Raw genomic sequence first — 27,162 nt, 5'->3', positions numbered from 1 at the left:
GGTACCCAGTTTTCCTGTAAATAGCTCACTTTTGTTTATAGAGTAACCAGCTGTTGTTGTTCTATAGTCTACAAGCTGAATACATCTCCTACCTCGTATAACCTGTTGTTGGTCTGTAGTCTACAATCTGAATACATCTCCTACCTCGTGATGTTTCACTACACACATGAGTGCATGCTTACCAACTGTCCGTCTGCAACACTACTATCACCAACATCTAAGGGAGATCCCCCCTTGAATGGCCCTTCTAAGGTTTCTCTCCTCCACACTGCCTGTGGAGCTTTTTTCCCTATTGTTAGGTTTTAGTGAGTTTTTCCTTACCTTCGCGTGGGGTATGTCTGGGAGTGCTTGCATTCTTTAATTTTTTGTTTTAATTTTTTGCATTTATCTAAAAATGTTTGGACCTTATGGTGTTCTTGTTCTGTTCTTGACTTATTGTTATGTTTTCTTCTTGACTTGTTTAAAGAAGACCTGTACGGCCCATGGGGACATTAACGTGTGTTGTCGGGCCTTATAAATAAATTTGATTTGATTTGATTTGATAACCTGTTGTTGGTCTGTAGTCTACAATCTGAATACATCTCCTACCTCGTATAACCTGTTGTTGTTCTATAGTCTACAAGCTGAATACATCTCCTACCTCGTATAACCTGTTGTTGTTCTATAGTCTACAATCTGAATACATCTCCTACCTCGTATAACCTGTTGTTGTTCTATAGTCTACAAGCTGAATACATCTCCTACCTCGTATAACATGTTGTTGTTTTGTAGTCTACAATCTGAATACATCTCCTACCTCGTATAACCTGTTGTTGTTTTGTAGTCTACAATCTGAATACATCTCCTACCTCGTATAACCTTTGCAAAGGTTCTTCCAATGTTACGTACCATCCTTGTTAAGTTTCACTTCCGATTTCGCTGAAGTTGTAATGAGTCTGACCTCCGAGAGGAAGATAGTATACACCGATCAAATTGAAGCACAATTCATACTCTCACATCAAGTATCAGCTGATGCTTGACTAAGGATATACATGTAGATGTACATGTGGACGTGCATGCACACACACACATTACTTGTGATGACTTTTACTGACTTTTGATGATGTTTACAGTACACCTCCAGTGCACACTTTAGCACGCACACACACACACACACACGCTGCACACGCTCACACTCAACGGTCACTTTACACAATGGGAAGGTCACTTTAAGAAAAGAAGAAAAAAAAGAACGGGGTGGTTCTTGTATAGTAATAGATGGATATAGCAAGATAGCATAAGGACACATAGTATAACTGTATATTGTATAGTATAGTATTGTATAGTAGTGTACATAAGACCCAGTGCCTCATCCGTAGCTAACAGTGTATTGCACTATCGCTCAGATGTCTTTTACCATGCATTTTCTTTACTTTATGTACATTATACCCGTTATGTCTTGTTTTTCTTACTTGTATTATTGCACAAATGTCTATTCTCATCCTATTCTTATTACTTGTATTATTGCACAATCGCTGCGGGCATGACCACCCGCATTTCACTGTATGCCTTGTATGCCGTGACAAATAAAACTTGACTTGACACTTTTTGTTTTCTACGTCACCCCTGTGCCTGTGGCGGTGGCGTGCTGTAAGATTATGTGATACACAATTTCCAAGGAACACTTTCCTCCTACTGTGTGCTGTGGGGGCCAAATTCACCAACTAGTGGTATACAACTCCATTGGATACCTGTAAGTTATTCATGTGTACCTACTTCAGTAAAATATTTATTACATTATAGATGTACCACAAAGGACACTTGTCTTTTTGTCATTGTATGAAAATAGCCGTTCCCCACAAACAGCTTGCATCTTGATTTTCACCTTTTTGTCACAGTCGGCATGCCCCTCGTGTGGAGATGGTGTTAAAGCACCATAGGACCAGAGCACTGAGGATGGCCAACGTAAAATGTCAAAAACAGTTCTAGTCTAGTCACTTCCTTGTTGTTTCCTAACAAGTTGACTTTGTATTTGTAGTGACACAAGTTATTTCTTATTAAACAAACGTGATGCTGAAAATATACACTTTGACTGCTGATTTGACACGTTTTAATTATTAATTCTTTAATTCAGCAACATCCCTGACGAAAACGGACAGGAGCACTTGGATGGGTCCCTCATGTGTGTGTTCCTATGTGTCACCCATCTCTCATGTGTGTGTGTCCCTATGTGTCGCCCATCTCTCATGTGTGTGTTCCTATGTGTCGCCCATCTCTCATGTGTGTGTCCCTATGTGTCGCCCATCTCTCATGTGTGTGTGTCCCTATGTGTCGCCCATCTCTCATGTGTGTGTTCCTTTGTGTCGCCCATCTCTCATGTGTGTGTGTCCCTATGTGTCGCCCATCTCTCATGTGTGTGTTCCTTTGTGTCGCCCATCTCTCATGTGTGTGTGTCCCTCTGTGTCGCCCATCTCTCATGTGTGTGTCCCTATGTGTCGCCCATCTCTCATGTGTGTGTGTCCCTATGTGTCGCCCATCTCTCATGTGTGTGTGTCCCTATGTGTCGCCCATCTCTCATGTGTGTGTTCCTTTGTGTCGCCCATCTCTCATGTGTGTGTGTCCCTATGTGTCGCCCATCTCTCATGTGTGTGTTCCTTTGTGTCGCCCATCTCTCATGTGTGTGTGTCCCTATGTGTCGCCCATCTCTCATGTGTGTGTCCCTATGTGTCGCCCATCTCTCATGTGTGTGTGTCCCTATGTGTCGCCCATCTCTCATGTGTGTGTGTCCCTATGTGTCGCCCATCTCTCATGTGTGTGTGTCCCTATGTGTCGCCCATCTCTCATGTGTGTGTGTCCCTATGTGTCGCCTATCTCTCATGTGTGTGTGTTCCTATGTGTCGCCCATCTCTCATGTGTGTGTCCCTATGTGTCGCCCATCTCTCATGTGTGTGTGTCCCTATGTGTCGCCCATCTCTCATGTGTGTGTGTTCCTATGTGTCGCCCATCTCTCATGTGTGTGTGTCCCTATGTGTCGCCCATCTCTCATGTGTGTGTTCCTATGTGTCGCCCATCTCACATGTGTGTGTTCCGAATTCCTATGTGTCGCCCATCTCACATGTGTGTGTCCCTATGTGTCGCCCATCTCGCATGTGTGTCGCTGCATGACGACGTTGCTACGAATAAAGACTTCTTCAAGTCCAGTTTACTGTTCTTCCTTTGTGTGTTTTTCCGGGACGCTCACAGAGACGCTGCAGGTTGGTCGATCCTAACACCTAATATTTGCAGTGGATGGGATTATTGAGAATGTGGTGAGCGTTGGCTTGTTGTTTGGCTCCATCTGAAAAGAGCCCCATCCGCCCCCCTTATTCCTCCCATATAATAGCATTCCTCTACTGCGGAGGGGGGGGGGGGGGGGATTTATGAGTCACCACTGTGCTCCCCCACTCACAGCAAGGGAGATGGCAGTGACAGGAATCATAATTTGCTACTTTTCTGAGGAATAACTGGTGGGGGGAGAGAGAGAGAGAGAGAGAGAGAGAGAGAGAGAGAGAGAGATAGAGAGAGAGATAGAGAGAGAGAGAGAGAGAGAGAGAGAGAGAGAGAGAGAGAGAGAGAGAGAGAGAGAGAGAGAGAGAGAGAGAGACACTTTGACTTTTGATATTCTCCATTAAAACATTTCAACTAAAAAAATGGTAGAGACAAAAAACGTCATGGCATCTTCATATAACCAACCTTCACACACACACACACACACACACACACACACACACACACACACACACGGGTGCTCACCTGCACACACCCACACGCACCCCCCCTCCAATATATCCCAACATTTTCCTTCAGCACACATAAACACAATTGACAGTCAAATGCATACGCTCAGCCCCTCCTCCCCGACAGTACATAGTGCATTCCCCAGTCCCCAGGCATTCTTGAACGCACCAACATCATGTCTCAGTGAAAAATACATAAACTCCAACCTAAGGCGTGCAGAGATCATTCCCCTCAACATAGCCACTGATTCCGTAGGACCAACGCCCCTGATCATATTCCTGCGGGTTAGCCAAATGGCTAACTTAGCCTGGCCCTATATAAAATTCAGTATAGTACACTTACAGCTTTATTACGCACTGAATACAGTATGCCCAATAATGAAACTCCCCACACAGAAAATCTCCCCCAGTTTCACACGCAACCCCTTGAGGAAACACAACACATTGTTGACTCTTTGGCATTGTAGGAAAACATGGATAATGGTTTCAGACACTCCGCCAAAGGGGCGCCCATCACCCACCCCCGGATCCACCAGAGCCAGGAAATGGTTAGTTGCCAAAGCCCCATGAGCTATCCTCCACTGTAGGTCCCCTGACCTCTTAGGAAGTGGCTGCTTGTAAAACACCCTCCACCTGAAGCTAGCAGTGCTGCCATCACCCAGCACCCCCTGCCACTGATGCTGACTGACGCCCTGCAGGGACCTGATGTTCCTGACCTCCATGCATATTGTATACAGAGCCTCGCCACATGCCAGGCTAAACTGCCCCAAGCTAGGGGTGGAAAAGGACAATAACCCCCCTCCTCCCCTGCCAGACTCCATTCTCTGCCGACAGCACCTCCCTGTGGCATCACTCTGCAAGTCCGGCAGAACCCCCAGCACTTCCCTGATAAACCCTTCCAGCAGTCTCAACGATGACAGTCCAGCCTGAAGAGCACGCTCCTGGGGGGGGTCTTCCAATCCCCTCTCTCTGGTGACATAAGATGTGAACGTGTTATGATGCCCCCTCTCATGAGCCACTCTCAGGGTGGAGGAACGCACCGACCCCAGGGGAAACAAAGTGTTATAGAATAGGGGCTCCTCCCATACCCATGGTCCTTGTGCTACATCCTCCACTCGTGTCTTTCTCAGCAGCCGCCAAGCCTTCAGCACCGACAGGTAGAACTCCGAGATCCCTTCAGTGTTCAACTCCTCCAACTCCATCAGGAACAACTGGAGGTCCAGCCCTAAACCACCAGCATTCCGCAGCAGTGCACAAGCTGGCCCTCTCCAGCATATACCAGTACTATATTGCAGCTTCTTGCTGCCTGGAGTCTGAAAGCAGTCCTCCTGCTCTCTAGGTCAATAAGGCCTTGTCCTCCTTCCTGAACCGGCAAATAAAGGACTGCGGCCCTCAGCCAGTGATGTCCGGACCAGAAAAACTCCACCAGCTTCCTCTGGATGTCTGCCAGGAAGCCTCTGGGGGGGTTAAGTACAGCCAGCCGATGCCACAGCGAGGAAGCCACCAGGTTGTTAACGATGAGCACCCTCCCTCTGTAGGATACCTGCGGTAGCAGCCACTTCCGCCTCGACAACCTAGTCACCATTGTCTGTGCTACGCCCCTCCAAGTTTTTACTGACCCACCCCTCTGAACCCAGATATACCCCTTAAGGTTTGAGGCCATCACCCCACTGTAGCTCCCCTGGTAACTGTGGTAATGCCAGGACCCTCCATGCCCCACACTGCAGTGCCTCGCTCTTACCCCAGTTCACCCTCGCTGAAGCTGCTCTCGCATACACCGTGAGGCTATCCTCTACGGCTTTGACATCCTCTCCATCCCTGACAAAGATGGTCAAGTCATCCGCGTAGGGCCGTAGGCAGATAGACATATTGGCCTATCAATCCCCAACTCAGGTGCACACACACACCCTTCAACCTCTTCCTTAACAAACCCAGAAATGGCTCTATGGCCAATGTGTAAAGGTGACCTGACAATGGGCAGCCCTGGCGGATCCCCCTCCCCACCTGGACTGGCCTGCTCAGGCCCCCACCCACTTTTATAAGACAGGCACCAAACTCTCGCCAAACCCGGCAAGAACATTATATAAATACCCATGGTCCACCCTGTCAAAAGCCTTCTCTTGATCAAGAGAGATGATGACCCCAAAATGTGTGCTGTGTAACCTTGACAGGTCCATCAGAGAGAGAGAGAGAGAGAGAGAGAGAGAGAGAGAGAGAGAGAGAGAGAGAGAGAGAGAGAGAGAGAGAGAGAGAGAGAGAGAGAGAGAGAGAGAGAGAGAGAGAGATGTGTGTGTGTGTGTGTGTGCATAAGTATGAGGGATACTCTGGAGAGACTGTGTGGGGTACGTTGGCATATGTGTGTGTGTGTGTGTGTGTGTGTGTGTGTGTGTGTGTGTGTGTGTGTGAGAGAGAGAGAGAGGGGAGAAAGAGAGAGAGAGAGAGAGATAGAGAGAGAGAGAGAGAGAGAGAGAGAGAGAGGAGAGAGAGAGAGAGAGAGAGAGAGAGAGAGAGAGAGAGAGAGAGAGAGAGAGAGAGAGAGAAAGAAAGAAAGAAAGAAAGAAAGAAAGAAAGAAAGAAAGAAAGAAAGAAAGAAAGAAAGAAAGAAAGAAAGAAAGAAAGAAAGAAAGAAAGAGAGAGAGAGAGAGAGAGAGAGAGAGAGAGAGAGAGAGAAAGAGAGAGAGAGAAAGAGAGAGTAGACTGACTAGACTAGGAGAAAGAGGGAGGGGGGGGGGGGTTGAAGAGGAGGGGAAGGAAGCATCAGTGAGAGGAGGAATAATAATTGCGTCAAGCAGGGCCGCGTGTAAACAAATCTCTCTATCACGTCTCCATCAACACAGAGTGCATGCAGGGGTTCAGATCTGTTCCCTGCAGCGGAGCCACTCAGAGAGGAGCACCTGGCAGCAGCAGCGGCAGTCTCTTCAAAAACACACGTCCCTAACTAAAACACAGCGGCGCGATGAAACGCGACAAAACAGTACACGTGTTAAAGTCAAGTCGTTCTCACTTCCTGTGATGCGCCGTGTGATCTACACGAGCGTATCAGTGTTTTACACATCTTTATGTAATGGTATGTTTTAGGCGTTTTTTTCCAAAAAGGAGTGAGAGGAGTCTCAGTCCCCTCTCCCCCTCCCCCACTAATCTCTTGTCACATACACCACCACCCGACCCCTAACCCTAACCCCTTCTCACCCCCTTCTCACACATACACAAACAAACCCTCAATCTCCCCAGAGGAGCGACAACAACAGATCTGCGCAACTTGCGCTCCAGAGAGAGAGAGGCGCACGTTCATTCTCTTTTACCACTCTTAAAGCTTCTCGGTCTCAGAAAACCAATTCAAGTAAGATGTCATTCTTTTCAGAATTTCATTCATTGGTTACATTTTCATTTTCGGCGTCAGTGGTGATTTGTCCGATCATTGAGAGGCGAAACCGGAGGTGGTCACTTTTTCACAACTGACGCTCGTTGGCCGTTTGGTTTTATAACCCGAGATTGGAAGCACGTAATAGGTCAAGTGGTGCGTCAATCAAACGGCGGCCATTTTAGCTTTCAACCAATGTGTCGGTTGAGAGACAATAAACACAGAATTTTAAGAGGTTAATGCATCGTCTTCCTTCAATAGAGCGTCTTCACTGCGACCACATGGTATAGACGTTGTGACACCGACGCGACGGCTGAAAGAAAAGATCACCGAACACCACCGCTCCAGGGAGGGACACGGTAAGGACCGCGGTGAACGCATGCGTGGTGTTCCACTCACCTCTGACACTCGCTGGCGTGAAGCACGAGGTCCTGGTTGTTGTTGGCGCTGACGGTGAGCTCGTGCTCCGTGGAGTTGAAGATGTCCAGCAGTAGGTGACACTGTCGGGTGCTGTGAACAGAGACACAAGAGACAAAGGGGTCATCCCTATGTTCCCACAGCCCTGTGTTCCCACAGCCCTATGTTCCCACAGCCCTGTGTTCCCACAGCCCTATGTTCCCACAGCCCTGTGTTCCCACAGCCCTATGTTCCCACAGCCCTGTGTTCCCACAGCCCTATGTTCCCACAGCCCTATGTTCCCACAGCCCTATGTTCCCACAGCCCTGTGTTCCCACAGCCCTGTGTTCCCACAGCCCTATGTTCCCACAGCCCTATGTTCCCACAGCCCTGTGTTCCCACAGCCCTATGTTCCCACAGCCCTGTGTTCCCACAGCCCTATGTTCCCACAGCCCTATGTTCCCACAGCCCTATGTTCCCACAGCCCTATGTTCCCACAGTCCTATGTTCCCACAGTCCTATGTTCCCACAGCCCTATGTTCCCACAGTCCTATGTTCCCACAGCCCTATGTTCCCACAGCCCTATGTTCCCACAGCCCCATGTTCCCACAGCCCTATGTTCCCACAGCCCCATGTTCCCACAGCCCCATGTTCCCACAGCCCCATGTTCCCACAGCCCTATGTTCCCACAGCCCTTCACACAGCCCCATGTTCCCACAGCCCTATGTTCCCACAGTCCTATGTTCCCACAGCCCTATGTTCCCACAGCCCTATGTTCCCACAGTCCTATGTTCCCACAGCCCTATGTTCCCACAGCCCTATGTTCCCACAGCCCTATGTTCCCACAGTCCTATGTTCCCACAGCCCTATGTTCCCACAGCCCTATGTTCCCACAGCCCTATGTTCCCACAGCCATATGTTCCCACAGCCCTATGTTCCCACAGCCCTATGTTCCCACAGCCCTATGTTCCCACAGTCCTATGTTCCCACAGCCCTATGTTCCCACAGCCCTATGTTCCCACAGCCCTATGTTCCCACAGCCCCATGTTCCCACAGCCCTATGTTCCCAAAAACCTGTTAAGTTCTGGTACCGGGTGATGTGAACAGACACACAAGAGACCAACACCGTTCAGTTCTGGTACCGGGTGATGTGAACAGAGACAAACACTGTTCAGTTCTGGTACCGGGTGATATGAACGGAGACAAACACTCATTCAGTTCTGGTACCGGTACATCTTCCATTCACTCACAAAAACCCACAAACATTTATACATAGTGACAAACGGTGAGGGCCTGTGTATACCTTATGCAACACTTTACACTGTATCTACCGGTAGCACCCACTCCCAACTTATCAGCTCAGCAGAAAATCCTGGATTCAGCGGAAAAATAACAACGCTCCATGACCATAAAGAACCCCAGTGAAAAGGACAAGCACTGAGTTGCATCTCCAACGTCGAAGGCACTCTAATCAAACCGAGAGGAGGGTGGAGACGCTTCATCTATCAAACCAGAGAGGAATGAATCTGTTCGGAAATCGCATTTGAAAGCGTGGGTTTTTCCACAAGGATTGTGGCATTTATCAAAGTTTTTGTAAATAAAAACGAATGTGTGTACATCTGAAAATGATCTCTGCAAGAGGCAGCAGGCTTATACTTTGGAAATAGATATGTACGTAGCCTATAATAAAGTACATAAAGGTTAGATATTTGTGTCCTTGTGGTGTCTCACGATTATAATTGCTTACAAACTTACAATATACATTTAGCACTGCCAAACACACACACACCCTGTACTGCACCTTAACATGCACATACACTATATGCAAGACACTTTCTTTTTTTATTTAATCTTATATAATTTTATATTTGATCTTGTTACTACTACTACTACTTATTGTTACCATTCTTGCATTCATTGTTGTTTCTTAATTGTGCACCATTGTCTGAGCTCGAAACACAAACATTTAATTACCTGCATTGTTGTGTATTTGACAAATAAAGAACTTGAACTTGGTATGGTATGGTATGGTGTGGTATGTTGTGGTATGTTGTGGTGTGGTGTGGTATGGTATGGTGTGGTATGTTGTGGTATGTTGTGGTGTGGTGTGGACTGTGGTGTGGTGTGGTATGGTATGGTGTGGTATGGGGTGGTATGGTATGGTGTGGTATGGTATGGTGTGGCATGGTGTGGTATGATGTGGTGTGGTATGGTATGATGTGGTATGGTGTGGTGTGGTATGGTATGGTGTGGTGTGGTATGGTGTGGTATGATGTGGTATGGTATGGTGTGGCATGGTGTGGTATGATGTGGTGTGGTGTGGTATGGTATGATGTGGTATGGTGTGGTATGGTATGATGTGGTATTGTGTGGTGTGGTATGGTGTGGTGTGGTATGGTGTGGTATGATGTGGTATGGTGTGGTATGGTATGATGTGGTATGGTATCGAATGGTATGGTATGATGTGGTGTGGTATCGAATGGTATGGTATGATGTGGTGTGGTGTGGCATGGTGTGGTATGGTATGGTGTGGTGTGGTATGGTATGATGTGGTATGGTATCGAATGGTATGGTGTGGTGTGGTGTGGTGTGGTATGATGTGGTGTGGTATGGTGTGGTATGGTATGATGTGGTATGGTGTGGTGTGGTATGGTATCGAATGGTATGGTATGGTGTGGTACGGTGTAATATTGATCAGTTACCGGCATAGTGTTGTAGGTAAATGGCGGCACTCAGACGCAGGTGTGCTTGAGTCACATGTCTGAGTGTTTGACTGTTGAAAGCCTCTCCACTAAATACTTAAATGTCATCAGCACCGGATAAATGATTCATGGTCGACAATGATTCACTTCACTTCACGCCAAGTGGCGGCTCTGGATGCAGGAACTGTCCACCAATCACAGCAATGTAACGAGTTCACTGCATGTTACAACTGTGGGGTGGACAGTCTGGAGTTAGAGTACAAACATAAATCAGTTTAAAAATATGTACAAAACATATTTCTTAAATGGGTATCTGGAAGAGGAAGTGTGTTGATTGGGAGTATGTGTAAGATGTAAAAAAAATAAAAATAAATGTTAATAGAAGAAATGATGTATATCATAATGGTATTTATTTAGTATATTGTGCCCTTCCTGATGACTTGTCGTACAGAACTTGTAAGTCGCTTTGGATAAAAGCGTCAGCTAAATGACTAAATGTAAATGTAGTATATATATATTATATATTACATATGTATAGGTATATTTATATAAATGTATTTATATATAAATGTATTGGATTGTATAGATACAGCGTTTATACATATAATTAACAATAGGTTAAATTATAATTTGTGATAGTTAAAAAGGGGTAGGAATTTTTTAAAGTGTATACTTCTTCCTACTCCTTTTTCAAACAGGGTAAACTATGATTTGTTTATCCGTTTCTCTTTGTCATCTTTTTTTTAATTATCTTTTGTATGTCAAATTAACAGATATATTTTTATACTTGTTTGAAAATATAAATATTTCATTCATTCATTCATTCATTCATTCATTCATTCATTCATTCATTCATTCATTCACATAACACAAAGGTGCATAGGGTGATCTCTCTCCATCCACGCCATACTGTACATCAAAACGTACATCCCCACTGCTGCCCTGCCTTTATGGGCACATTCAGACAGAGACCTCCAGAGGACCGGCTGGAACACTGAACATTCACACCATCCAGGTGGTGGTGAAGGAGGCCATTTCCACCCTACATTGTGGGGAGCTCTTTGAGTGTCTAGAAAAGCGCTATATAAATGTAATGAATTATTATTATATTAATTATTGCTTCTTCCTCGTTTGAGATCCAGTGGTGGTTGGTATACGACATTGGCTCAGGAGGTAGAGCGGATGGTGCGATTCCCACTCCTCCCGGGCAGCGTGTCGAAGTGTCCTTGAGCAAGACACTTAACCCCTCATTTCTCCGTCGCCATGTGTGAGTGAATGGGTAAGATGTGAGGAACACATTTTAAAGCGCTTTGGATAAAAGCACTACATTTATGTATTTATTGTGGGGATTGGGAGGTGAGAGGGGGGGGGCGTTTGATGTTCCATGTTGATGTCCCAGTGCTTAAATAACATGCTGTACTGCAAACGATTACCACCAACCATAGTTGTGTGGCATTAAAGTATCATGTATCATGTATCTTGTACTACATAAATGCAGCCATTTTCCATTTCTTTTGCAAGGCTTCTCCAAAAATATAAAAAGTTGAGCTATTGTCTGTCACTTATTTTTGCCACACGTGCACCAAGTGCTTTTTTTGGCTAAAAATAAATCCTCATTATAATATACTCATATATATTTAAACTCCACAATGACGCATTTGTGTGGATGCCCATCCATATGTATACGCGCGCACACACACACACACACACACACACACACACGCACACGCACACGCACACGCACACGCACACACAGTAGACATCCACCCACGGATGGATTAATGGATTAATTTTGTTAACATAAATTACGATGAAATATATTCGTCAACAACCTTTTCCCCCCCATTACTCAGATGAGACGACGATGAGCCGCTACCAACGTCATTAACACGAACTGTAATAAATATCAACATGCAATACCGCTGACGAAGAAAGACGAGACAAATTACTTTTTTTTTTTAGACTGAATGCATTGCTTTCCCAGAAGAGAAGCAATGTGGTCGTACATGGTTGGCAAGAGTACCACAAACCTGAAGAGACACATAAAGGCTCACACACAGAAATGGAGGTACAGTAAGTTAACTAAACGTCAGGTTGTTCTTTTAAGCTATACTGAGCCAACTACCAAGGTGCTGGTGTTACATTATGTACTGTAGGCTGTGTTTTACATTTTCATTGATTAAAACTAGAAAATAGCTACTGCTTTCTTTGACTAAGATAAGACTAAAATGCTCAGACTTTTAGTCAACTAAAACCTGTCTAAATAAAAACAGGATGAGGTTGACTAAATATGAATAAAAAAAACTAACGAGGACTAATGCCTTGTCTCCACTCGCCAGGGTTTAGCCACGCTTTGGTCTGTCTGACATACAGTGAGCATTTCCGTTGTCTTTAGAACCTGGCTGGACCCGGGCTGAGACAGACACCTTTCACAACCTGGCCAGACCTGGCTGGACCCTGGCTGAGGCAGACACCTTTCACAACCTGGCTACACCTGGCTGGACCCGGGCTGAGACAGACACCTTTCACAACCTGGCCAGACCTGGCTGGACCCTGGCTGAGGCAGACACCTTTCACAACCTGGCTACACCTGGCTGGACCCGGGCTGAGACAGACACCTTTCACAACCTGGCCAGACCTGGCTGGACCCTGGCTGAGACAGACACCTTTCACAACCTGGCCAGACCTGACCAAAGCCGGCTGGGACTGTTGTCCCATATGGTTTAGCTTGTGCACCACAGTTGGTGGTGTGAATTTTGAAAGGTTGCCTAGCAACCAGAGAGTTTACAAGAAACCCAGTGGAGACGCAAACCCAACCATACCATACCCAGTGATGTACCTGAACGCGTTCATATTTTGGGCGAACGTGAACTGAACGTACTGTATTTCCGCTAGATGAACGTAATTGAGAACGTGTTCATTCTCAGCGCTGTATAACGGCGTTCAAAAGTGCGTTAATTCTCAGCACTGTATTATAACGGCGTTCAAAAGTGTGCCAGATTTCATATACCTTTCAGCCGAAAAACCCACTTAAAACACACCGTAAACAGGCTTCAAAATAATGCGGAAAACCACCCAATCTATACGTCATCAGACTCCTCACAACAAGAACAATGTGGAACCGCGGAACCGGCAAGCATTAGTATGGACGAAGCCGAGAGCAGCTGCAGCAGCGCTCGCTCAGAGTCAGACTCTATAAGAGTTTTTACGTTAAAGTCAGTAAATGTTTTGCACTTTGAATATTGAACTTTGAGGTACAACCTTAGTTTCATACCTCAGCCTGGTTCCTACCTTGTGTTGTGTTAGTACAGAGTTATGTCGGCACATGTTTATATGTTATATGTTTGCACAATGACTACTTTCACTTTTGGTACTTTAAGTATATTTAGATTATTATACTTAATGAAGACCATTCAAGCAGCACGTGTTTCCTCATGTTTTTGAAAATATACTGTAGAGATGAAAGCTGCAGCAAAGCGTTATGGAAATGCCAGTATTCTGATTGCTGTCTGTGGTTCTATATGGGTTGTGGCAATACATTTGACAAATAATAGCTCGCAGCAACGTATTGAAAAAATAACTATAAACTATAAATTAGTTCATTTTTGAAACCATGAACTTGAGTTAAAAATTTTGAATTATGAACTATGAACTGAACTAGTTCATTTTAAAATTTGTGAACTGTGAACTGAACTAGTTCATGTAGAAAGTGAACTTCCCCAACACTGACCATACAATGCTAGACCATGATGGAGACAAGGCATAGGACTAAAACTAAATATAAAAATAGCTGACAAAATTAACACTGACAGACACACACGAAAGACAAACAAACACCTGTGCACATGCACAGTACACACACACTCCAAATAGAGCAACAATAATTACACTTCTGAACTTTATACCTCTGAATATCCACAGTCGTGTCCCACACACGCACACGCACACACACACACACACACACACACACACACACCCACACACACACACACACACACACAGATGAAGAGAAGGAGCATTGTGAAGAGGCACTCATCATCGGTCCTTGTCATAACATCAAAGCCGGCCATGCTTTCATCAGGGCCCACTGGCTCGTCTGTTAGGCAGCCGCCCCCCAGACGACCTGCTCTTCTCATGCAGATCCTGAGAGGGGGCCAATCTGTGATTTAGATCAAGACAAGGAGGAAGGGTACTCCGGTTTTTCAAAAGGTTAATTTTAACCCTGAGTCTCTTTAGTCTCTTTCTGTTTTTCCACCTCCCGTAATGGCAGATGAAAGGGATGGGACGTCACGCGCCAGACACAGCAGATAAACAGAAGCAGAGCCGTTGTCCAGCGTTGCCTGGTCTAATATGTTCCGTGTCGCTAATAGGGTCATTTGTATCCATTTGGAATTCTATATTACGGATATATTTTAATATTCACAGAATACTCAACAATGAACTGTGAAAAGAAACCTAAAACCATGTATGGACGCTAGGAAGAATAACTGCTGCTTCTACAGCTGCTGGGGATCCTGCAATTAAATTAAATTAAATTAAATTAAACCAATGATAAAGGAGTTTCACTTTTTATGTATGTCAATTATTAGTCTGGATCCAGACACCTGAATCCCCTATTCTGCCCTTTTCCAAATTCCATGATTCAATTCAAGAGATTCAGGAATAAAAAAAACATATCACAGTCAGGTGGCGTAGCGGAGATTGCGCTCGTCACCAACGCAGGAGATGCTGGGTTTGAGCCCAGCTCTCGGCGTTGCTACCAGCTTGGCTGGTCGTTCGTACTAATACAATTGGCAGTATTAGGGGGTGGGAAGCTGGCGGGTGGGAATCTGGCTTTGTGGACAGCGACGCCTACAGGTCAGGTCTCGGCGCTTGCTAAGCGGGGCAGGACTTGGTGGAGATAGCGTGCCCTCCCACGTGTTACACTTCACCAATGAGAGTCCTCGCTGCCAAGTGAAAAGACATCACTGGCAGTCGCCGCACGTATCGGAGGAAGCGTGTGATCAGCTTCGGGACGCCCTTGTACCGACTCGTAGGAGAACATTCGAACAACAACCAGGTAGGGGAGGGGGGGAATTGGCACAACGACTAAATTGGGACGGGGAGAAAAACAGAAAAATTGGAGAAAGAGAAATAAAAAAAAATAAAAAAAACATCAGCTGAACTGAATCAGAATTATTATAGGATTTTTCTTTTTATAATATTAGTGGCTTGATTCAGGGGGCTGGAACCAAGCTAGACAATTATGAGTGTTTATTCATATTTTTAAGCGGAAGGACTCGCTAATAGAAGAAATATAATATCTTTGCCACTTTCAAATCCCAACAGAACTCAAAACACATGTCCGTTTTGATCCAATATTCACAAAGCATGCAAACACAAACGATCCAACTAGAGACTCAAAACACATTTAAAACTCATTTGTAGCCGTCACACCGTCCGTCCTCCTACTGTATCTATCAACTCAATTGAGAGTGAAAAGTACAATAAATCCAGGCATAAACAAAGCAAGTTGTACAGTAGGGCAACACAAGCTCAACAGGGGGAGGGGGGGGGGGGGGTGGGGGGGGGTGGTGCTGGAATGGGGTTTTCAGCTTGAAAGGGTTTTTCACATCTTTCGCTTTTTTCATGCGTTGAAACATCTCCTCCCTCTGAGATTTCATTTCAAACCTTTATTCCAACTCGTAAGACACTGAGGTTACCCTCATTTACAGTGACTTACAGGGCTTACAAAACAAGACAAAGTGTATCAACAAATCCATACATAATAGGCACAATAGATAAGAATAAACTGTAAAAAAGAGTTACAAGTCTACTAAACATCTATGACACAGTAGTGTTACCTCAGGCCTCTGTCCCCTCAGTACGCTGAGGTTGATTGTTACTGTTTTATTGTGCTTGATTTTTATTAGGCTGAATTTTTTTTTCCAATAAAACATTTTCAATGAAAATGTTCAATTTCGGTTGTATGGTAGTCTACTGACAACAAATCAATCTTAACTATATTCACAGGACATACTTGACTCCTATAAGACTGTGCAGAATGGGTCTTAAACAAGACTCCAAATGCTCCCAATGTACAAATGGGGACGAAGGGACATTTATGCACATGTATTGGGACTGCCCACCAGTTAAGACATTCTGGAAAGATGTGACCCAACAATTATCAAAACTCGTATCTTGGAATATACCTGTACACCCCTCGGTATTACTATTGAATGATGTTTTTGAGTTTGCAGTAAATCCACAGCTAAAGAGATTGGTTTTATCGGGTATCACAGTAGCTAAAAAGCTGATCACATCACGCTGGTTTCAACCGGAAAAAATTTGCCGGAAAGTTTGGTTTCTTACATATCTCGATGTGATTTATCAAGAAATATCTACAGCAAGAATTCTGGGTCTCAATGAATCCAAAATGTCAATGTGGTTAGAAGTGGTGGAGAGAATAAAAGCTAGCTTATAATGGTAGTGTCTGGTTAGGTGCGAGGGATAATGGAGGTACTACCCAAGGTGGGGTCCGGGAGGGGGGGGTTCGAGCTGGAGCATATGTGTGTAGGTTTTTAGATAACAGGTATTAGGGGCATAGGCGCCTACGTAACGGAGCAGGCGATGCACGTGCTCCAGGACTATTGAACTTGGGGGAGCAAGCTTGTCTCTTTGCTCCCTCACTTTTTGATCATATGATATAAATATCCCCCCCCAATATATAAATCTTATCTAACCATAACTACGTAATTTCAATCAAATTAATAATACGCAATGACACTTAATAGCAAGTTTTTAAGTTTCCAAAGATTGCGACACCCCCCTGACGGATATGGTTTGATCCAGTCCCGCAGACTCCAGTCTGCACAGCGCGCCGCTGCCTGCAACAGTGCAGCCTCCACTCCAGGTGTAACAGTAAGCTGGTACACAGGCAGGCAGCGTGATTCGTGAACACTAGTTTAGGCACAACGCACAAGTTACAACAACAGCAGGATTTTCCACTAAGTAAGTTCAGTTGTTCAAACAAACTATTATGTTAGACATGTCTTTACTGTCGAGTGGTAGAACATCTACCACGCAATACAATAAAAGTGTTTCACGGTCCGAAATGCCATCTGGTCATACCGTAAGTCCGTAACTAATAAATAATAATAATATAACGTTGGCGTTAGCCGCTAGCTAACGTTGTCATATTATCTAGAATAATAATAATCTCTGTTCTCTGTTCTCCTCCATCTCTGTTCTCTGTTCAGTGTGTGAATTATGTTAATCCCACAATTACTCAACTGCACTCAATATTTAAATACCAATGCTAGTCTAAATAAATGTAGACAGACAATGTACGCATTAAAAATATAATAATAATAATAATAATAATAATAATAATAATAATAATAATAATAATAATAATAATAATAATAATAATAATAATAATAATAATAATAATAATAATAATGCAATACAAATCTGAAAATGAAGGGATTATGTCCATGAGTGTCAGTTTTAGAAATTAAGGCCTGCCTCTTATATAACAAGTCTCTCTAATAAAGGCCTGGTGCTCTTTGCAGCTGAGGTAAATAGAAGACCTATATTTGAGGATTTACGGTAAATCAAGATTTTCAATTATCTTAAGGTACAATACCTGAAATGAAAATGTGTGTGTGTGTGTGTGTGTGTGTGTGTGTGTGTGTGTGTGTGTGTGTGTGTCCAGCCAACCAGGTACCATGGCAGAAAAAAGAAAAAATACAGACATCAGAGCATTTTTCTGTACACCAAAACGCAAAGTAAGAACCCTAGTAGCCTAATAGCTCAAAGACTTAAAGGGCGGGCTCCACAAATAATGGATTGCACGGTGTTAATTGCACCCTTACTTACAATTCATTATGAATTGTAAGTGGGGGACCCTGATGTAAACAAGACAAAAGTCTTTCTCTGGTCTGCATTCCCTTAACAATTGTGTGTATTGAGCCGTACTATATTGTACCCATTCTGCAATATGTTAATAACATTTTTAATCAATCAATAACAGATTGCAGAATGGGTACAGTACAGTACGGCTCAATACACACAATTGTTAAGGGGATGCAGACCAGAGAAAGACTTTCGTCTTGTTTACATCAGGGTCCCCCATTTTCAATTCATAATGAATTGTAAGTAAGGGTGCAATAGAAATGTTTCATAATGATGTTCAGTGTATTCATAAGTGTATTGCTCTCCTTAATGTAGAATGATATGGTGACTGTACAGACTCAGGAAGGAGAGAAAGAGACCCAAGAGTCACAGGTAATGGAAATATCAGACAGCAGTGTAGGATAACATAACAAATTAAGACACAAATACTTGGATTATATATCCCCCCCCTCTCTCCCTTTCTTTACAGATTAGCATAAAGATTGTGTATTCAAACCGGTTCAGTGTATTCATAAGTGTATTGCTCTCCTTAATGTAGAATGATATGGTGACTGTGCAGACCCGGGATGGAGGCAGAGAAGGAGAGAAAGAGACCCAAGAGTCACAGGTAATGGAAATATCAGACAGCAGTGTAGGATAACATAACAAATTAAGACACAAATACTTGGATTATATATCCCCCCCCTCTCTCCCTTTCTTTACAGATTAGCATATATATATATATATATATATATATATATATATATATATATATATATATATATATATATATATATATATATATATATATTAATATATTATTATTATTATTATTATAGTAATTGGCTATCATACTGCAATATAAACTGAGTTTTATAGTGAAAAGAGCACCTTTATTGGTCAAGATTTAAGGCTCTATATTGCAGGAAATTGCACGTACAGGTTCATTAAATGAAAAAAAAATCTGGTATGGATGGGGTCGTGCCGGACACTCTCCAAACCACCCCTTGCCTGTCACAAAAAAAAAAAAAATTAAAAATTTTAAATTACAAATATAAACAAATAAAATGCACCCCCACTTTCAACTATAACTAGGCGGCCATGATTAGGGGTATATCTTATATAAGACAATTAACTAAAATGTGATTTCATTGGATGTGCTCTGACAATTAATGCTTGTATATCTTATCGTGTGTTGTCATGTTTGTTTATGTGTTTGTTTAAAAATAATAAAAAAAAAAAAATACAACTTGTATGTGTATTGTGCTTTGTTATGTATATGTATTGACATAATTCGTGCTTTCCTTCTTGGCCAGATCACCCTTGAAAAAGAGACCTCTGTCTCAATGTTTTAGTTATTTCTGGTTAAATAAAGGTTTGATGAGTCGGAGATCATACTTTTAAATGCAGCAAAATAAGGAAGAACCTTCAGCTTCAGAGTCAGTTGGAGGGCATTCCAGGTGTTGGAAGCATCAAAGGAAAAAGCTGTTTTTTCTAGTTCAGAGCAAACTGGAGGAACCATAAGAACCAGCCAGTCATTTGAACGTGTAGAATAGGTTCCAAGATTCCACTCCAAGTTTCAAGTTTCAAGTTTCAAGTTTCTTTAATAGTTGTCATACAGAAGTACAGAATACTTTTGTACAAAATGCTTCTTACTGTTGCGCTCCAGAGACTGTGCAAGACAAGATAAGTATGAAATAAAAACATAGTAAAATTAGAAGTAAAAAAAAAAAGAGGTCACAGTGTTCAGTTTAGACATATGTACAATGTTCGATGCAGAATAGACGTAGTTACCATACAATATACAATACTGTGCAGTGTACTAATATACAATACTATATAGTGCAAGGCAGAAATGGAGAAATGGGACGAGGTGCAATTTAGGTGAATGAATGAATGAATGAAAACTTTATTTAACAGATTGCAGAATGGGTACAATACAGTACGGCTCAATACATACAATTGTTAAGGGGATGCAGACCTGAGAAAGACGTTTGTCTTGTTTCCATCAGGGTCCCCCATTTTCAATTCATATAGACATTTATGACATACACAACATACATGACATTTATGGCATAGGGACATATAGGTATTTAGTACTGATACATTTGTGACATAGGCGGTATTCAAATATACAGTACTGTTACCCCTAGATCCTGACAGAGTATATACATATGATGGGGAGGGGACTGTACATTAGGAGGGGGTGGGTGGGTGGGAGGGAAATATACATACGGCGGGGAGGGAATATATACATGCGGTGGGGAGGAGACTGTCTATTAGGAGGTGGTGGGGGTTTTGGGCATTTACGGTGGCCAGTTTCGAATTGCAGCCTCCCGTAGGTGCTCTTTAAGGGCGGTTTTGAATGTGGGCAGGGATTCACATTCCTTTACAGCTTTGGGTAGGGCGTTCCACATTGTTGTGGCATAATTGCGAAACGTGTTTAGTCCCTTGTTTGAGCCGAATCTGGGTTTAACATGATTTGTTGAGCTTCCTCTGGTGTAGTGGTTGTGGTATTCACTGACCTTTGGGAAGTATTTTGACATGTACATGGGCACCCCGGTCGTATAGTGTATCTTGTAGACCAGGCCCATTGCAAGTTGCTGTACTCTGTCGTCTACTCTAAGCCATCCTAGGTTGGCAAAGTGGGCAGGGGTGAGGTGGGTTCTGGGGTTCAGGTCAAGTAGTAGTCTGACCAGTTTGTTTTGTGATGTTTGTAATTTTGTTTTAAGCGCCTTTGAGGTGCTTTGGTACCATGAGGTGCACGCATAGTCATACAATTCAAGGTACAATTCACAGTAGGTGTACGAGTTGTAGTGCAAATCCTTTATCAATAAATATAAAGTGTAAGTGTGTTTGTGTGATCTAACAGTGTTGTGATGTAAGTCTTAAGTCTTAAAGAGGGAAGTTGACCAATAAGGTCTTTCAAAATAAACAAATACCAATGATAATCATGAAGGACACAGTTGTGTGGATCATATCTGCCACCAGTAATAAATCTGAGGGCAGAATGATGAACAGAGTCCAGCGGTTTAAGAGTTGAAGCCTATAAATCACATCACCACCATAGTCCAACATTTATAAGAACACAGCTTCAACAATCTTCTTTCTACTAATCACAGGAAAAGCTGGATCCATTTGTGTACAGGAAGCCAATTTTCTGTCGCAGCTTGGAAGCAAGAATATCCACATGGAACTTAAAATGAAAGTTTCTCATCGATGAAATTATAAAAAAGGACTGTATATAGACATCGCCTGCAGCCACACACTCACAAGCAAGGAGTAATCATGTACAGTAGCAAGAACAGATGTTATGTTCATCAATTACTTCAATCGTTATCATTGAGAACAAGCTCTCATTTACAACTCCCGATTCTATTAATGCCACTAATTTTTTTAACTCAAGATTAACTAAATAATTTTTTTTTATTTTTATTTTTTACTAGACTTCACTCAGGTGCATTATTGATGCTCTCATTGATACTATGTTTGTTTCTGAAGTGTGTGTGTGTGTGTGTGTGTGTGTGTGTGTGTGTGTGTGTGTGTGTGTGTGTGTGTGTGTGTGTGTGTGTGTGTGTGTGTGTGTGTGTGTGTGTGTGTGAGATATAGAGAGAGAGGGGGGTGAGAGAGATGAGGAAGGGGCAAAAGAGAAAGAGAGCTGGGAGAGTGTGTGTGTGAGGGAGAGAGGGGGGTGTGTGATTAATCAGCCCTTGTGTGTGTGAATGTAACAAGTTCCTAACGTTTTCTTTCCCCTATTATTTCATGCACACTTTATTCATTGTTTTAAATTATTATTTTCTTTTAAGTTATTTTGTGCATCACTCTGTTTTGAATTTGATGCAAATTTGCAATGCATGAGGGTCATCCTTTTGTGTTAAATGGCTGCATAAAGCAAGCATTTGTTGACTCGCATGTTGATAAGAGTATTGGAACTTGAAAAATATCTGTTTAAGGTAAAACAAATGTAAAAAATAAAAATGCGATTAATTTGCGATTAATCGCGAGTTAACTATGGACAATCATGCGATTAATCGAGTTAAATATTTTAATCGTTTGACAGCACTAATATATAAATAGAAAGTCAATCAATTAAACATTTAAAATAATTAGACTATGAAGAAGTGGTTTGCTATATTAACACATTGTCTGCCAGGCATTGTGCCCATCATTGTGCCCTCTCTGCCAGCGCTGTAAGCCTATGGAGTGGCTCACCTTCTTTGCAGGGCTATACCTTTTTTAATATTATAGCTATATCGACATTACTATGGCCCATTCAACATCGGGTATCTATCATTCCGGATGTGGGAACGTTATATTTTTCCATTCATACATTGTCGTGTTAGTACCCTCGTGAATATAAGTATGTTTTGTGGCAACCCCAAGCCACCCCTGGGCTTGGTGATTGATGGGCGCTATGTGGCGACCCAATGGCTGGGCGCTGCCCATGTTTGGGCGTCCGCTTCCGGACGCACCTGTCACTAAATACCCATCAGAGTGATTACCTGATTAGCGAATCACGGCGCGGTGCGCCTGTTGGAGAGGGGGGACTTAATGGAGCCGAGGAGCCTCCTCTCAGCCCCCCGTAGCAGCGCAAGGCAAAAGGCCACAGAGCGGAGACGCCGCCCGGCCGACAGCAAACCGTTATTATTTGACTAAGAAAATAAAGAGTATGATTTTGGGAACTGCAACCTGTCTGTGTGTTGTTTATTCTGCCACCCCTACACCTGGAATTGCCACAGTTTTTAGACTGTATAACAGTCATTCCTAAAACGCGAGTTATAGGCCCCGACGCATATGATACATTATCGATTGCCGTTTTGTTCCTATACACGCTATATTAAAAAATTCAAATGTATATGATCGGTATACATTATGCTTCATCATGCATGAAGGAAAGGGGGGGGGGGGGGGGGTCGTTTATAATTCCTTGATTGTCAGTAACGGCTTTTTTACTATGGGTTGATACGTTGATCAGATGGATTGCATTGAAACAATCGAGCTGAAAATAACGTTAATGTCCTCTTACGGTTCGCCGATGAGACTGGAGGAAAAATATTCCAATTATTTGACGTCGATCTGCTAGATCCATTTTCTGTTTGTATGACGCAATAAACGCCGAAATCATATTGATTCTAGCGTTTCGAAAGCGATCCAATGCACTCGAGTGTGTATCTAGGCCCACGTTACAATATATCTCTGCCGGAGGAATTTCCCCGATGCACCGAGCGCCACTTCCGGTTTGGCGTGGAGTGTAACTCACCCGAAATCCACCAGGGGGCGGTATTGAGGCATTGCAATATCAGACAGGGTCCAGCTGCGTCCCCGGAGGGAGGCTGGATGAATTATGAATGCCATGGCGAAAAAATGAAATATTGATCCCAAAAACGAGTTTACTCGTTGTTGGCGCACAACGATTGGCGGGCAATAACGAGTATACTCGTTGTTGGCGCACAATGTGTTAACAATTTAAACTGACCAATAGGTACTAATGAGTTGAGTTTTAAAGAGCATTGCAAAACATTCATGTTTCCGGGCCACAGAAGCTAAAAGCAGATGTTCCTAATTCAGTGCAAACTCTGGGGACCGTACAGTAAGTGTAAAAGCCAATCACAAGAGTGAGTATGATGAGGTCCGGAGCTCCAATCCAGCAATGAGGTGACGTACAGTAGGGTGGTAGATCACCAATAATGGCCCATTATGTTACCATTATGTAACGGAACAGGTGCAATCACCAATTATCATCCACGAAAGCATTAGGTAATAAATGTAAACATTGCCTCTCCGCCTACCCATTGTATGTCCCCTGGCCTAGCCCCCCCCCCCCCCCCCCCCCCCCCTCCTATCAAAGACCAGCTTTAAATCCCCCTTTAAATCTCAGGGTTAATGGAAGCTTAAGTTGAGTTAGACCTAATCCCTAATAAAGTGCCGGGGCAATTAAAAGAGCATATTTTTCTTTAAACGCCTACCCATGTTTCTTTAATTGTCTCTCTGTCTTTGTCTGAGGACATGATTAACGGGCCGAGTAGCGCCTGACAGTGATTTATAGGGCGAGGCGTTTGGCAAAGCCCATCAATCAGACCCCACACAGCCACAGGAGTAGAGTCAGGGAACACAGGCCCATTGCTCACGTGCTAAAGCACCTCGTATAAACTGTGAGGAAGGCCGCGCGCCTCAGCACAGTGTGTATTTACAGCCATTAAATACACTTTGAAGGATAATAAAAAATAAAGAAAATGCTTTAAAAATACACTATGGAGGATTGGCACCTTGTGGCCATCGGAGGTAACTGCACCTTGTTAGAACATGGAAAATGGTAAATGGTCCATTTATATAACGCTTTTATCCAAAGCGCTTTACAACAATTTACCACCAAGAACAAAGAGTTTAGTCTCACAAAAATATAGCTAATTGTGTTAGCCTTTGTGCTAATGTGACTGGGATTTCCCATTATAACCGTTAGCATTGTGGCTAGCATACATTAGGTAAAAAAAGCAGTGGTTGCATAGCTAGCTTCGAAATCCTCTATTGTCTGTGTGTATCGCGTTGAAGATGACATCCCGGCGCCCTCGCTATGACGACCAGCTACACTGACGGGAGGGGCTACTACCTGCAGTGGAAAACCAATGAAGTACCAGGTACCATAAGCGATTAGAGTCGAGTCGAGTCAAGTCGAGTAGGTACCATGCAGTGGAAAAGCGCCATTAGAATCTTGCGCAAGGATACTGAGCCTCTGCCCCCCGTAGAGGTCAATGGATGGAGGATTGAATGCTCCCAAGCACTGGAATACACATGTAGAATGCATACTTTTACTTTAGATACTTAAAGCAGCATGCCTATTCTGTAAGTCACATCACCATAGTCCAAAATGTATAAGAAAACAGCTTCAACAATCCTCTTTCTACTAATCACGGGAAAGCTGGATCTACTTCTGTATCTGTACAGGAAGCCAATGCTCAAATGAAAATGTTTCATTGATGAAACGATAAAAACGACATCGTCTGCAGCTCCATTCCGCAGTACTGGAATACACAAAAGTCATGTAGAATGCATACTTTTACTTTAGATACTGAAGTACATTCAATAGAAAATACTTCTCTAACTTTACTTGAGTCGAATTTGAATGGAGGACTTTTACCAGAGTACTCATGTATGTGTGTATTTCTACTTGTACTTAAGTAAAGGAACTGTGTACTTCTTCCACCACTGGTTTCACGCACCGCTGTCGGGGGAGGGTCTTCTCTGGTTCAGTCTAGCCCCGCCCACCTCCGTCACTCAGCTCGCTATAGCTTGAAGCGGTATTCCTTCATGAAAAAGGCCCCATCGTCCAATTTAAACAGCAGTAAAAGTCACAGCTTTGGCAGCGATATGAACAGCGGCAGAGTCGGGGTCTCGGCAGAGCGGTGTTTGAGGGTCAACGCCTTCGGACCAGAAGGAGTATAGCAGTTTTTCTAAAAAGAAAAACTGTATAATTTAAATAAGTATTTGACTGAGCAACTCGACGGGGGAGACACAGAGATCCGAGCTAAATAAATAATTCAAAACCGCCAATAGGGTTTTGAATCTATTTTGTCTCCCGTTTCAGTCGATGGATTTAAAAGTCCTCCCGAAGCGCAAGGATGAGTCAGAGAGCTCAAAGTTACCCACGGTGTTTCAAAGTGAACATGAAACCCACCGCGTTATTTGCTCGTAGGGTACGGCCATAAATCATTCATCAGCAGAATATCAATATCTACGCCTTGTGTACATTTGACCACAAAACGAGTTGGAGGGGGGGGTCTGTGTCTGTGTGTGTGTGTGCGTGCGCGTGTGTGTGCGCGCGCGCGTGCGTTTGTGCGCGCGTGTGTGTCTCTCTATAGAGTGAGAGATAGAGTGATGGAGAGGGGTGAAGGAGCGGCAGGATTACTCACTTACCCTTGCTAGAGCGTACACATACCAATGTGATTATCTGCCTTCCGGGGGGGAATACATGAGAATTAATGGTAAAGAAAGGAGATCATAAGCCAAGAACGCACTTAAAAAGGAAGACTCGTTTTCCAATCACCGTCGCAGACGCAAAGCTGGCCGCGTGCGGGGAGAGTCGGCCGGGGGCGAGGAGGATGAACGCCACCTCGGGGAGGGGTCTGTCACGCTGACGGACGAGCCGTGGGATCAGCCATTCACCGTCATTGACTGGGAGGGAGGGAGGGAGGAAGAAAGGAACACCCGTCGGGAAGGAATAATTCTCAAAACCTGGCTGCACGCTTTTCCTATGTGAGAACGCCTTAAAGAGGATGATGGCTGTCAGGAGCCGTCAGGCGTGAGAGCCTCGACGCAAGAGTGGGTTTTCACTCCCGTCCTGGTCCTGTTTATTTTTTTGTCCCCGACTGCTTATTGCTAGGGATGCACCGATACAGATACTGGTAATACTACTACACCATATTGTATCTATTTATTACAAAAAGAGTTGTACTACATCCATTGAACAAAAGAAGATGTGTGCTGTCAAATGTCAGCTGAAAGGTTGCTGGTTCAATCCCGGGCAATAACAGAAGGGGGTATTACAGTGCATTACTGTAGCCCCCAAATTGTACAGTGATCTCTGACCTCTGAAGAAATGCATGGGTCAATGTGTTAAGAAGCTGTCGTCGTCGTCTTTTTCTCCTCCTCCTCCTCCTCCTCTCGTCTAACAAACTCCTTGACCTTTTAATGAGTTTGAAACCCAGAGAGTGGCTGGGATTCGGGGACATGTTTGGTGGAGTGGGCAGCAGTGAAGATATTAGCTATGGTTGGTGGAGTGGGTAGCAGTAAGAATAGCCATGGTTGGTGGAGTGGGCAGCAGTAAGAATAGCCATGGTTGGTGGAGTGGGCAGCAGTGAAGATATTAGCTATGGTTGGTGGAGTGGGTAGCAGTAAGAATAGCCATGGTTGGTGGAGTGGGCAGCAGTGAATATATTAGCCATGGTTGGTGGAGTGGGCAGCAGTGAAGATATTAGCCATGGTTGGTGGAGTGGGCAGCAGTGAAGATATTAGCCATGGTTGGTGGAGTGGGTAGCAGTGAAGATATTAGCCATGGTTGGTGGAGTGGGCAGCAGTG

The 27,162-nt window shown here is 43.7% G+C and overlaps 1 protein-coding gene across 1 annotated transcript in view; it reads right to left on the bottom strand.

Moving 5' to 3' along the window:
• trappc9 (trafficking protein particle complex subunit 9) overlaps positions 1–27,162 on the bottom strand; it is a 698,770-nt gene that overhangs the window by 268,442 nt on the left and 403,166 nt on the right. Inside the window, exon 19 of the mRNA XM_084311886.1 lies at positions 7,516–7,626. Within this exon, the coding sequence (XP_084168012.1) occupies positions 7,516–7,626 (111 nt within the window). The remainder of the gene's footprint in view (positions 1–7,515; positions 7,627–27,162) is intronic.

The sequence above is a fragment of the Notolepis coatsorum genome (assembly GCF_963971535.1).
Source record: "Notolepis coatsorum genome assembly, chromosome: 4".
In the NCBI taxonomy this organism is placed as follows: domain Eukaryota; kingdom Metazoa; phylum Chordata; class Actinopteri; order Aulopiformes; family Paralepididae; genus Notolepis; species Notolepis coatsorum.
The sequence above is the reverse complement of the archived record's forward strand: the minus strand, read 5'-3'. Positions and strand labels throughout refer to the sequence as shown.